At 40.6% G+C, this 12,430-nt stretch overlaps 1 protein-coding gene across 2 annotated transcripts in view; it reads right to left on the bottom strand.

Annotated features, from left to right (window-relative positions):
- The window catches only part of MYH15 (myosin heavy chain 15), a 44,081-nt gene that overhangs the window by 14,934 nt on the left and 16,717 nt on the right, over positions 1-12,430 (bottom strand). For both annotated transcript variants that reach the window (XM_030469550.1, XM_030469551.1), the window contains exons 17-31: positions 11,853-11,985; positions 9,958-10,025; positions 8,461-8,548; positions 8,123-8,240; positions 7,719-7,842; positions 6,938-7,074; positions 6,302-6,557; positions 5,635-5,877; positions 5,085-5,261; positions 4,438-4,583; positions 3,776-3,866; positions 2,406-2,795; positions 1,343-1,469; positions 906-1,024; positions 326-522 (exon numbers count right to left, since the gene is read on the bottom strand). In XM_030469550.1, the coding sequence (XP_030325410.1) occupies positions 326-522; positions 906-1,024; positions 1,343-1,469; positions 2,406-2,795; positions 3,776-3,866; positions 4,438-4,583; positions 5,085-5,261; positions 5,635-5,877; positions 6,302-6,557; positions 6,938-7,074; positions 7,719-7,842; positions 8,123-8,240; positions 8,461-8,548; positions 9,958-10,025; positions 11,853-11,985 (2,414 nt within the window). The remainder of the gene's footprint in view (positions 1-325; positions 523-905; positions 1,025-1,342; positions 1,470-2,405; positions 2,796-3,775; positions 3,867-4,437; positions 4,584-5,084; positions 5,262-5,634; positions 5,878-6,301; positions 6,558-6,937; positions 7,075-7,718; positions 7,843-8,122; positions 8,241-8,460; positions 8,549-9,957; positions 10,026-11,852; positions 11,986-12,430) is intronic.

Genomic DNA, 12,430 nt, shown 5'->3' with positions numbered 1-12,430 from the left:
GATGCCTCATCCCTGGTAGTGTTCAAGGCCAGGCTGGATGGGGCTTTGAGCAACCTCTAGTGAGAGGTGTCCCTACCCAGGCAGGGGGGGGTAGAAACTAGGTGATCCTTAAGGTCCCTTCCAACCCAAACCATTCTATGATTCTATGATCCACTGCCCCACAGGCAAGGACTCCACAGAAACACTGATTTGCTCAAGCAAATGAAAAGAATAGACGGACAGCCAGAAATTACAGCAGTGAGCCAGAGGGATTGCCCTATTCCCATAGCAGTATAACAAAGTCCCACCAGCCAAGAGTGTGTTGAAGCCCAGTTATCCCACATACTTGGCATCTTCCAGCTCCTCTGTTCTCTGAATGGCATCAGTCTCATACTTTGTTCTCCACTGTGCCACTTCGGCATTTCCCTTGGAGAGCGCCCGCTGCAGCTCTGCCTTAGCTTCTTGCTCCTCCTCATACTGCTCCCGCAAGAGATCACAGTCATGCCTGGCTGCTTGCAGGGCATGAGCCAGGGCATTTTTGGACTGCAGGGACAGAAAAGTCACAGCATTTCAGAGTTACCTATAGGAAAACCCAAACAAACAACACCTACAAATTCAAATGGAGCCTTTTTTTTTTAGCTATAAAGACTGAAGATAGTCTAACACTTTTGGAAATGTGTCCAAACTTTTAAGATGCGGGATTTGAGATTCTGGCTATCCTACTGCATAAGTTTTATTTAGCAATTATGGATGCTGATTGTTTTTCCAAGCTCTTCTCCTGTAATTGCCTCATTCAGAGGCATGAACTTGTATCAGTACAATTATTAGGATGCATTCTCACTCCTATGTATCATTTCAGGTTACAAAGGAACATGAACAGTTTTCTACATTCCATCTCTATGAGTGGGACACAGTCAAAGCATTACCTTGGTTTCCTCTTCTAGCTGTCTCCTGAGTTCTTCAATCTGTTGGGTAAATGATGTTTTCCCCCGGGACAGTTGACTTATCAGTGATTCCTTCTCTTCAAGTTGTCTTATAAATTCACCTGCCATGGGATTTAACCAAAAAAGGTAAGATGTTGAAGTGACAAAATCTCAGCCAAAACTGAAGTCCCAACTATCCAATTCTGGTAAATACAGTTTTAGGTTTGTTTCAAAGGCCAGTCCTAGGCAAGGTCCCCCCACCAAGGTTATAAAAATATTGAAGATAGAAATTTCAAAAGAGACAAATCTACTGCTCCATCAGCAATCCTCAGCCATCCACTTTCCAAGCAGAGGGCATCGCACAATGCATGGCATGGATGCAGTGCTGAGACACACTTGATAAATTACTGGGAAGCAGTCTGGCCTGAACATGCACATACCATTCTCACTCTGGAGCTTTGTTTTCTGAGTAGTGAGGTCATTCATGAGGCGAGTCATTTCTTCCAGTTTAGTTTTTGTCTCATTCAGGTGATCTTCATAAGTGCGGCAAAGTTTCTCTGCATTGGCCTAAGAGGAGTCAGGAGAAAAAGACAAAGCTGTAGCCTCCAGGCAGTCATTTGGAAGCTGTAGCCTTACAAATGTATCCTTCTGTGTTTCTTTGTTTGTCTTTCAGAGAAATGGCAGGTGGCAAAGACACAAATATCAGTGGGGAATAGTAGTCCTGTGTCCAGAGTCCCAGGCTAGAGGACTCCCCATCAGATAACTTTCCCTATCTGTCTTCCCTGAACTGCATTTTGGATGGAAGCACCAGTGCAAAAAGACTTTGCAAAAGCTTCAAAAGCAATCATGTGACTATGAAGTTCAGATACAGCCTCCTCACAATTGCTAGATGGGAAAATCACCCTCAATGATAATTGCTCTTATGATTCTGCTTTCATTGCCATTTATGATAAATCAAGTTTGATGACAGCTTTCTAACTCCCAGAATATGGAAGTTTACTCTCTTCACGTGCATTGAGCTCTTTAGAAAACTCTGAAAGCTATCAAAAGTAGCTGCTCAGGAAACAAAATCCACAATCCAGCTATAAAGAGTAAAAATACACATTGGTCGTGCAAGCTGTTGCTTTGCTTAACTAACATGGGTCAAAACTATGAACCGAGGGTAGGATCTGAGATCACTCTGCAAAGGATGGGAGGTATCTTGCCTTGAATGGTGTCACCTGGATCATCACCAGCCTGGAGGAGCATAATTTAAGTGACACAGTACTGTTTTGGGAGACAGAAGGATAAATAGTATGCCTAGGACTGGGGATGCACTGTACGTTTTAGATAGGGCATCTTAATTGTTGTCCTATCAGCTGGGATAGGGGGGATACTATGAACATAAGCACTTCCAGACTCCAAGACACCACCTACCAGCCCTACCAGGTATCCTAGGAAACCTTCACCCCAGACTTAGCTACACATGAAATTTGAGGGTTTGGGAAGCCCCAGGACACTTACTTTTCCCTTGACCATCTGCTCCATGTTGGATGTCAGATCATCCACCTCCATCTTCAGCTCACTTTTCTCCTTTTCCAGTTTCTGCTTGACCCTCTGCAGGTTGTCCAGTTGCTCTCCCATCTCAGCCACACTGTCTGCATGTTTCTTCCTCAGGGTGGCTGCTGTGGCTTCATAATTCAGCGTGGCCTCCTCAAGGTCCCTCCGCAGCTTCAGGAACTCTGCCTCACGTTTCTTGTTCATCTCCAGCTGGGCAGCTGTGGCTCCCCCAGCCTCCTCAAGTCGCTCGCTTAATTCCTCCAGCTCTCGAGCCAAATCTGATCTCTGCTTTTCCACCTTGGCTCGAGCAGCTCTTTCTGCTTCCAACTCCTCTTCTAGTTCTTCTATACGAGCCTACCAAAGACACATGAGCACCTTTGGGTCAATTTCATGATGATTTCCATCAGAAGACCGCTTTAAAAATTGCTAACCCCCCTGCCAGCCCACACTTTACCACATGGGTGGAAGCAAAACAATTAAAGGACTTTTTGCCCATTTGTGCCAGCAAATAAGGTCTTGAGTTTGAGTAAGGTTGATGAGACACATCCTTCACACAGTAGATTGCTCTACAAACTTAAGTTCAAGACACTTAGGCCAAGTGCATTGACCTTATACTCATGTACTTGAGATGCAGCTGAAGTACATGAGAGTTTACTTGATAGTAAGACCATCAGCAATAAATTGTCACTGAATGGGACTTTTTGTTCCCATTTAAAGAGCTCTGTGACTGAAGTAACTTCTCCGTAGGATTGTTAAGACAGGATTTCAAATGCAGCAGTGTGTAGAATTGCATGAATAATGAACATTTGTTGGGAGCAGTCTTTTTCATGAAAAAGTTATTTTGACCAATCTCTGCTTCATGTCGAAGTTATGCAAATGTTCTTTATATACAAAAAAGTAGAGCTGACATTTTGGGTCAAACAATTTTGTTTGGACTGTGCCGTTTGGCTTTTTAGTTTCTGTTGAAAATTTCCTGTGCCTTTAAGCCCTTCCCCTAAATTTCAAATCCATGTTTATCACTGCTGAACTCCTCCCCAGCATTCATCCTCAGCTCCGTGGTTTAGAACAATATTAATTGCTTAAAAGAAAACACCAGAGCCTTTCTGCTCTGCTTGAAACCACTACCGTTCTGTGGTGATACATTCTGCTACTGGAAAGGAACCACTATAGGGTGAGCATCCCAAGGGGAAAAGGGATCAGTCTGGGCAGCTGTGTTGCACCACTTTGAGTCTCAAAGCTGAGCTGCAGCTAATAGTGAAAAGTTCCTGCAAAGCTCTTCCGTGAGTCCCAAAGAGCAACCCCTCTTAAGATAAATGAGAAAGAAGCAAGCTGACCTGAAGCTCCTTGATCTTCTTCTGCAGCTGCATCACTATAGCTTGTTCATCTTCTATCTTAGAATTCAGCTGGCTCATTTCAAATTCTTTCCTGCCATGGAAAGGAAAAGCCTACTATGAGAGTTTTCCCAGTAGCTTCAAGTTAGGCTTTTGTAATTTTCAAAGCATTGTTTAATAAAACTTTTAATGTATCTAAAAATGAAAGCAATCTTCATGTGTAGCCATTTGCATGAAAACACACCTTCCTCAGAGCAGTGTTTTCCAAATCAATATTCTGCATGCATTTGTGCAATTATATTTCTGGTTCCTTGTATCGTACAAAAGGAACTTTATTCTCAGACTTAATAAAAAAATATATTTAACAGAGTCAAGTCTTTCAACAATGCTGAAATAGCTAGTTTGGATGAATAACTTTTTAGAGACTTCCTTCAGCTTTCCCTAAGCAATGAAAAACCCATGGTTTTGTTTGTTTTTTTTTTAATGCTGGAAAGTGTAATGAATTATAATGTATCAGGTATACAGTACACAAGTAAGAGTGATTTTCCCTCCCTTCTTGCCTTCATACTCTTGCCTCAGAATTTCCTTTTAGCCATCATTTTAGACACACTTAAAGGCTCTGAAATGACAGTGGTAGGTACTTTGTGCAACAGAATCAATCTTACTTTTTTAGCTTTTCTTCCATCTGTAGCTTATCGTTCTCCAAGTCCATTACACTCTCTTGGGTCAGCTTCAAATCCCCTTCCAGTTTGCGTTTCGCCCTCTCTAGATCCATCCTTACTTTCTTCTCTTGTTCAAGGGAGCCCTCAAGCTTTAGGAGCAAAGTGACTTATTAAACATTGAACACAGATGGTTTACTACAGTCAGCTGTATGCTGGTCCCAGTTTTGTGTGTGCTACAGCAAGTTACAAAGCAGAAGTGCTTAAGTACAACCATCCTATTCTACATTTTTTGTTTTCTAGCAGACAGTGGGCATATGGGCTAAAGAAATAAATCATAAGGGTTAGTCCATGCTTTACGTTTGTGGAAACATCACAGTTCTCTTAGTAACAAAGGTCTGTTTTACTTTACTAGTTTCTGCAGTTACACTGCAAATGAAAATGGAATGGATTTTCCCTCATCACCACAGTCCTTTCAAAGACTGTATGACACAGGTAGGTTTTAATAGCATTTGTGTAACTATTCCTTTTACAGACAGTACAAGGACTGCATTTCTAATTCTTTTATCAGTCCAAAGCTTTGCAACATTTCAGATTCATGAACTGTAAGTGGCAAACAGGACTGGAGAAACACAATAGGAGAGCTAGCTTACATCATCCACTTGCTGTTCCAGTTTCACTTTAGCTTTGCTAAGTGTGTTGACCTTGTCCTCCTCTGCTTGTAGGTCATCCAGAACTTGCTGATGAGCTTCCTGCAAGGACTTTTTCTCCTTAGTAAGTTTGGTGATATTCTCATCAAGAGTTGCCATTTCTTCTGTAAGATTTTTGACCTGTGTGAGAAGGGGAGATGCATTTGTAAGACGTTGAAGCTAGGAGTTATCATAACCAGGCCAAATGTATTGTATTAGTATGTAGGAAAATGATGGAAAGAAAGGGATCTCTCCCTCCCCAGCCCCTCTTGGCTTTTTGAGCTCAAACTCGACATAATTCTTTAGCTGATTTGCAGCAAAGCTCACTTCAGGAAAAGGGAAACTTTTCCTCTGAGTTAACAATATTTCCCTCATAAGGTCAAATTACTGTGGACACCGATCTTTCAGTAGAGCCTGTGTGACAGTGTAAAACCATCAGAAGCTCAGTAGCTCTTGTTGCAAAGTTAATCCATGCCCAACCTCTTTTGAATACATGGTGAAGTTCTAAAGGTACCTTGTTTTCAGTAGCATGCTTCTCTTTCTCTACTTTTGCAAGTGTTATTTCCAGATCATCAATATCCTTCTTGAGCTCAGAGCACTCATCTTCCAATTTTCTCTTCTTAGAAGTCAGTTCAGAATTCATCTCTTCCTCATCCTCAACTCGCTCTGTCAGTTCTTTGACTTTGGCCTCCAGCTGAATCTTGGATTTAATCAACAAGTCGCATCGCTCCTCAGCATCTGATAGAGTGTCTTGTTCCTGTCATGGCACAAGAGGACAGCAATGACTACCTGGCTTTTCCTGCTTCTTCCTCACTTGTCTCCTATCCTGTAAGTGGCCCAGAGTGCCTGATCCAAAGCTACAGAGCAGGGTAAGGAAAATTTGCTACTCCTGATTTCAGAAGACAAGAGCAGCAAGTATTTAGTGGAGCTGGATGAGACAGTGGTGAGTATTGCAAGTCACATTCAAGACTACTGCCATATTTATCATCCATGGACATTGCCTTGGACAGAACCTGTTAAGGTTTGCATTGCTGGCCCACCTGCCCATATGCTAGAACAGCAGAATTTCTGTCCCCTTTGACAAGGGCTTCATTTAATTGAATTGCACTAACACTCTGGCCTGTAAGTCTTTGAATTTCCAAGAACATCTAATAAAGATATGAATATATGTATCTACTCACTGCTTGCAGCTGGAGAAGCAGATCATTTTTTTCCTGAACTAAAGACACCTGCTTTTCTTCAAGTTCCTTTCTCCTGGCTTCAGATTTTTCTAGAGCCTCCTTCAGTTTCAAAAACTCTTCCTTCATATTAGCCATCTCCTTTTCAGTTTCTGCTGACTTCAGAAGAGGTTTGATCTTAAAGAAAAGCTTCATCCAGGGCCAGTTCTTCACAGCCATAAAAGCACGGATGTTATACTGAATCACAAGAAGGGAATCCCTGGTTTAAGAAGAAAACAAACAAAATTCCCTGAAGCTTAGCCTGAATTAAGAAAATGAGGGTTTTTTTTTTTTCATTCTCAAGCAGTCTTAAGTCTTTTTTCTAAGTAATATTAGGACCTTGTACTAGGTTCCAATTTCTACAAGAAACTTCCTCCATAATGCCTAATTTTTCAGGGACATGAACATTTTTCAAACCTGACATTTACCAGAGCTGCAGGCAGCTAGTATGCAGTTGCTATTATTTTTATCATACACCCACTTCAATCCTTTAATTTAGGGTTAGCTATAGCCTTAGGGACTGGAATAATGGCTCTATTCAACATATAATTAAATTGTAATGACTCTTATCCACTAAGATTTAAGGGGGTGTCTTCATACCTGCGCTCCAGTATCTTCTGAAACTCAATCCTCATCAGTCTGCCACGTGCTTTTGCCTGGATCATTGTTAAGATTTTTGCAAGTCTCTCATCCCTCATTTCTTCTAGATGGCCCAAGAGACCAGCCTTGAAGAACACCTGGTACATGCACAGATGTCATTTCACCATAACAAATTCTTTTATTCCAGAGTTATACAGACTTTACTGAAATTGTTCAGAATGTTTTTTTGCATTGACAGAGTATAGAAGGCCAAATACTGGTTGCATAAGGGACAGCACTGTACAGTTTCAAAGTTGTTTTAAAATTAGTCTGATCTCCCCAGTATTCAATAGGCCAAGATATCATGGCAGTAATATTCAGCTGTGGCAGGGTTGAAAGAAGGTCAACTAAATCACAACTGCAAGTTCCCAGAGATCCATACTATTGTGATCATATCATAATTACACACACCCTCATTTCAAAAGCTGCAGCTGATCTTGTGGTCCATATATGCTTGTATGCACCTCTATTATATTAAATAAGATATTATTTAGTGGACAGTATGGAGCACCAGCTACTGCTGTGTCTGCTTGTTGTGTTGCTGTAGAAAGAGCTTTGTGGGAGCTTGAGCCAGAGAAGTAAAATTCTTCTAGCACAGATTAAAAACAGGTACCACTTTGCTTCTATATAGCTGGTTCCTTGTATTACAGACTCCCCACTAATGACCACCTATTCTGCAAATTAGATGTTAGATACATAACTTTTCTCTTTACATAAGCAGTGATGGGCTTTTCTGGATTACCTTGGTGTGTCCAAAACGGTATTGGTTATGGTCAACATCTAAAGATGCCATCAGTTTTTCAGAGGCTTTTCTGCTATCCACAAACTTATCCTCTGGGATGGCACCTGGATTCAGGATGCGGTACCTATTAATAACAGATGAACAATGAGTAAAATTGGCCTAGATTTCTCTTTCCCCATCCTCCACCCTCCCTCAAAACTTAGCAAAAGTAATAAAAAATTAACCTAGGCTAATTTCCTAATTCTGTAGCTGCACAGTCACAAGAAAGAGTAGAATTCTGCCCTCCACAGTCAGGCAAACTGAATGGAAAATAAACTTGAACAGAATAAATAAAAAATTAGAAGACATGTTTTGCTTATTTTGACTGATGGGTTGGGACAGGAGACAGCACAGCTCTGTATTACCTTTGTTTAAAGTCAGCATAAAGCACCCTGTTTGGGAAACCCTTGCGGCAAATGCGGATGCCTTCTAGGACACCATTACAGCGGAGCTGATGCAAGACGAGGAAAGCATCCATTTCACCTACAGAGAAGAAAAAGAGGCTAAATTAAATGGAGCTTCTCCACAGGGCTTAATTTCATTTCACTGAGGGAATTGGAAAATGTGAAGTGTCATCTCCTGAAAGAGCAACACCATTGGATACGGTGAAAAAGACAGACAATATTGAATACAGTCTGGTGATTCGGAAGTATTGGAATAATTCAAATATACTAAAATTTTAATGCTGTTGTGTTTTCCATACCTGGAGTTTTTGCTTCATTGGGAATAATGCATCGTACAAAGTGAGGGGATGTAGACTTTAGGTTAGTCATCAACTTATTTAAATTTTCCTAGAACAGACGTATTAAAATCACAATTAGCTTTAGCAGTTTAGTTGAATTTCAATCACTTATTTCTTTGTTTGTTGGTTGCTGAGTTTATTAAGGACATCTCTCCAACAAAATTATAAGCCTACCAAACTAATTACAGAGAAATGTGATCAAATAAAGCAGAGTATGAATTAACTTCATTATAGGAATCCACATCAGTTCTAGCAAAGTCTTTAAGAAGACAGGCGTTTTACTTACAGCCCCAGAAGTATCAGAAACAAGATGAATAGCAAGCAAGATGCAGTATCACCCTGCAGAGCATTTCTGTAAAGTCAACTACATTTTTGCCTAGACACTTCCCCACTCAGTGAAGATTGTTCATCTTTCCCCCCCCCTGTAGGATTTTGTCCTCCTGGAAAAATATTTTTACTTGACTGATCTTAATCAGACATCTCCCAGGCAGGCAGCAAGCTAGCTTGGGAGCAAGCTAACCATTCAGTGCCTATCAGTGATCACCAGGTTCTGTGCAAAGTGTTTTGTCTGGTAAGCAGAAAGCAGAGACCATTAGAGGTGGCAGATAATGGCATCAGCACAGCTGCTCCAACTCAAAATGTCACATCTGCCAACTGGACGAGTCATGAGACAACCTGAGCTGGGGACTGAGAAGCTCCTTGTGTGCTGAAACGTGAACTTCTGCTTGTGGATTATTAAGTTACCATCTGAGTGGGTGTTCAGCTTTCTTTACACTTCTTCAGGTAGTAAGGTACAGGCCTCAATTTCCCATGATTTCCCTTCATGAGGAGTACCTCCAAACAAGATAAAATTACCTGGATAGTGGGAGATAACTACTTCCTTCCCTCTCTGAGGCTTACCTACATTACTGCTTCCTTCCTTTTTACTATAAAAAATGGTTCTAATGGTAAGTTCTGTGCCCCATTTCTCCCCAGGCATGACTGTAGTGACACCTTCCACCAGGAGCATGTCATTCCCGGCAGAAGGGAATTACTCAGGAAAAAAAAAAAAAAGAAGGCTTTATGTCACTCCATTCAACACGTTTTGTTTCCTGGGACTTGGACTAACACTAGGATACAATTACAACACAGTAATCAGAAAGGGATTAGAAAATTACTTGTGGTAAGTTCCTGTTTAAAAGGCATCCATGAAACTATAAGCAACAAAATAAGTGATACTTGTTGTTCATAATATTTTGTGATTGATATCTTCTCAAATAGAATACAACACGCTTAATCTACTGAATGCTCAAAGAAAATAAACCGTTCTCACACATGCAGTTTTAATAACCATCCTGTTCCCTTGGCTACTGATGTTGCATAACCATTTTCATTTTTTTTTGTTCATTACAATCCTTAACATTGTTCTTTAATGTGCTGCCTTAACTCAAACCATCAGGTGCAGAGAGGTTAACAAACCTTGTGCAATGAAGACACTGTTTGAAAAGAAGCACCTTTCTTGCGTTTCTTTTCTCCACCCTGGTCACCTAAGGAAAAATAAATAAATAAATAAATAAATAAATAAAATAAATCTGTATCTCATTCAAGGGTGCAGGGGCAGGGCATGGGAGATAGACAAACTTTCCTTTCATTGAAAGGTATAGCTAGAGACTTGATAGCCGTAGTTGCTCAAATAGGACACAAAACATTCTGAAAATCAAGTGTGATGTATCACAGATTTGCATCTCTCTGTCCAAATTTAGGATTTTTGATGAAGACCACTGTAAAGTTTCTGGATTGCATTTGCATTTCAGATCCACACATCGCCACTTGTTATGCAGAAAGATTGTAAATTTGAACAAGGCAGAAAAATAACATTTCACAAAATGAGCAATTTCTGGTTCATTGGAAAGACTATAGGGTGAGATGATGTAGCAAAAAAACCAACAACTAAAGAAAAGTAATGCTCATGGAAAATTTATTCTGTACATTGCACTGCATAGACACTGGTTCTCACGTGTCTGCTATGCAATGAACTTGTGCAAATACCTTGTGAACTTTGTCTAGAATAGGGGGAAATTAATAGCTGCAATTTTAGATAAAGTAGCTTTGCATCCCCTGGATTTTGTTTAAAGTTTCAGAATCAAAATCACTCAGATCCTCCCAAGGAATGTCAGTTTCTGATATGACCATTATGAAATTTCACAAGAGCCAACCCTGACCCAAAAACTTACAGCCATTGCCTCAGCTTTCTAAACGCTGGACCATGGGATCATTCCCAGGAGGTCTGGAATTCTGTCACTTGTCAACAATAGTCAACAGAAAGGGAGAAGTGAAGAGTGCAATGTGCTTGATGCAATTATTCACAGCGTTCCCCCTTTTGAAAGTGTCACTGCTGAGACTGGAAGAGCCTAATCTGGACAGGCTGCCCTTTTCTCCTGACATTGAGGAAAAGCAAGGGACAGGAATATCCACCTGCAAACAGGCAGTTCGTAACTTGAAGGAATTTGCTAGGGGCAGAATTTCTGTTATTTACTTTCAGCTCCCTCACTTATTCATACTGAAGTCTGCAGCCTGCTTGCATCCTTAGAAAGTGTCTTATGACTTGTGACAACACCATCTAGAGAAATGAGATTAGTAATGAATATGCTGTAAGTGATTGCAACTTCAGGAAATAAGAGCTACAGCTCTGTAATAAATGCCCGTCTTATTGAATTAAGATCCATTTTCTGAATGCTTGCTACTTGTCTTCTCCCAAATAAAACAGTCCTGTGTAATGCATACAGATTAAATATGTTCTTATACACACATTAGTCTAGTCCAATAAAAAAGCAAAAACACAACAGCAACCAAAACCATGATATGTTGGCAAGAGCTTCTACTTTGGCCAATATGGAATGATGTTCAGGTACCTTCATTGTCTTCTTCCTAATCCACTAATCCAACAAAATATCTGAAAACAGTCTTAAACTTTGTATCTCTCATTTAATACAGAGTGGCTAGCAAGGAGGACTACAGCATGGCAAACAAGAGCTATTCTTGTTCGTAGGCATCTACATACAAAATTTTTTGTGCAACACTTCCCTGAATATCTAAATATTTGCATGAGCAAACTCCAGGTGGAGTGTTCACCACACACAGATTTCCTCACCAAAATTGCTCAGAGGTATTACACATTGAACCCAGCAGAGTTAATGGCCTCCTTGGGATTAGAGGGAAACTCCTACAGAAGCTCTGCCCATCTAAATAATTAGTCACTGCTTCATTTAGCATTGAGTCAATTGCAGTTGAGAGAATTGTTTTGTTTCTTAAATTCATTCCCAAGCACACATCCCAGAAATGAAAGAAAATCCGTGTCAGCTGAGTCTGCTTACCGCTGTCAGCGCCGATGTAGCTTTCAAACAAGCTTGCCAGAAGTTTGTTGGAGGATTTTTGGAAAATACCTACTACAGTTTCATTAAGTGGGTCTTTGTTCTTCTCAAGCCACCCTATGATGTTATAGGGAACCTATAGCAAGATATTGAAAACAGAACAGAGGTTGGAAATGTTCCCTGCCAGAGCAGCTGGTAGTTTTTTATGGTTTGGCTTGAAGTCAGTGAACTTTTGTGAAATGTTGCTCTCAGAGGGGTACCAACCACCCAGGTTTTCATCACTTCCCCTTCAATTCACAGCTTCTTAATTCCAAACCTTTCTTCCAAATAATTACCATCAAGATCCCACACACCCCTTCCAAATGATCTGGTGCCTTTAGCTCCTCATACACTCTGCTGTAGGCATACTACATGCCATCAGTGTCCCAGAAACCCTGATAATAAGTGCGGAACAACAGAATGTGCAAGAAATAGTTTCATTTCACAGCATCGTGCTACACTGGGATAATCAAGATTTTCTGGCAAAAATGTAATGATTAAAAATCTAATTCCTGGTCCTTGCCACAGCTCTGCTTAATGGA

This window comes from Calypte anna, chromosome 1 (assembly GCF_003957555.1).
Source record: "Calypte anna isolate BGI_N300 chromosome 1, bCalAnn1_v1.p, whole genome shotgun sequence".
NCBI classification, from domain to species: domain Eukaryota; kingdom Metazoa; phylum Chordata; class Aves; order Apodiformes; family Trochilidae; genus Calypte; species Calypte anna.
The sequence above is the reverse complement of the archived record's forward strand: the minus strand, read 5'-3'. Positions and strand labels throughout refer to the sequence as shown.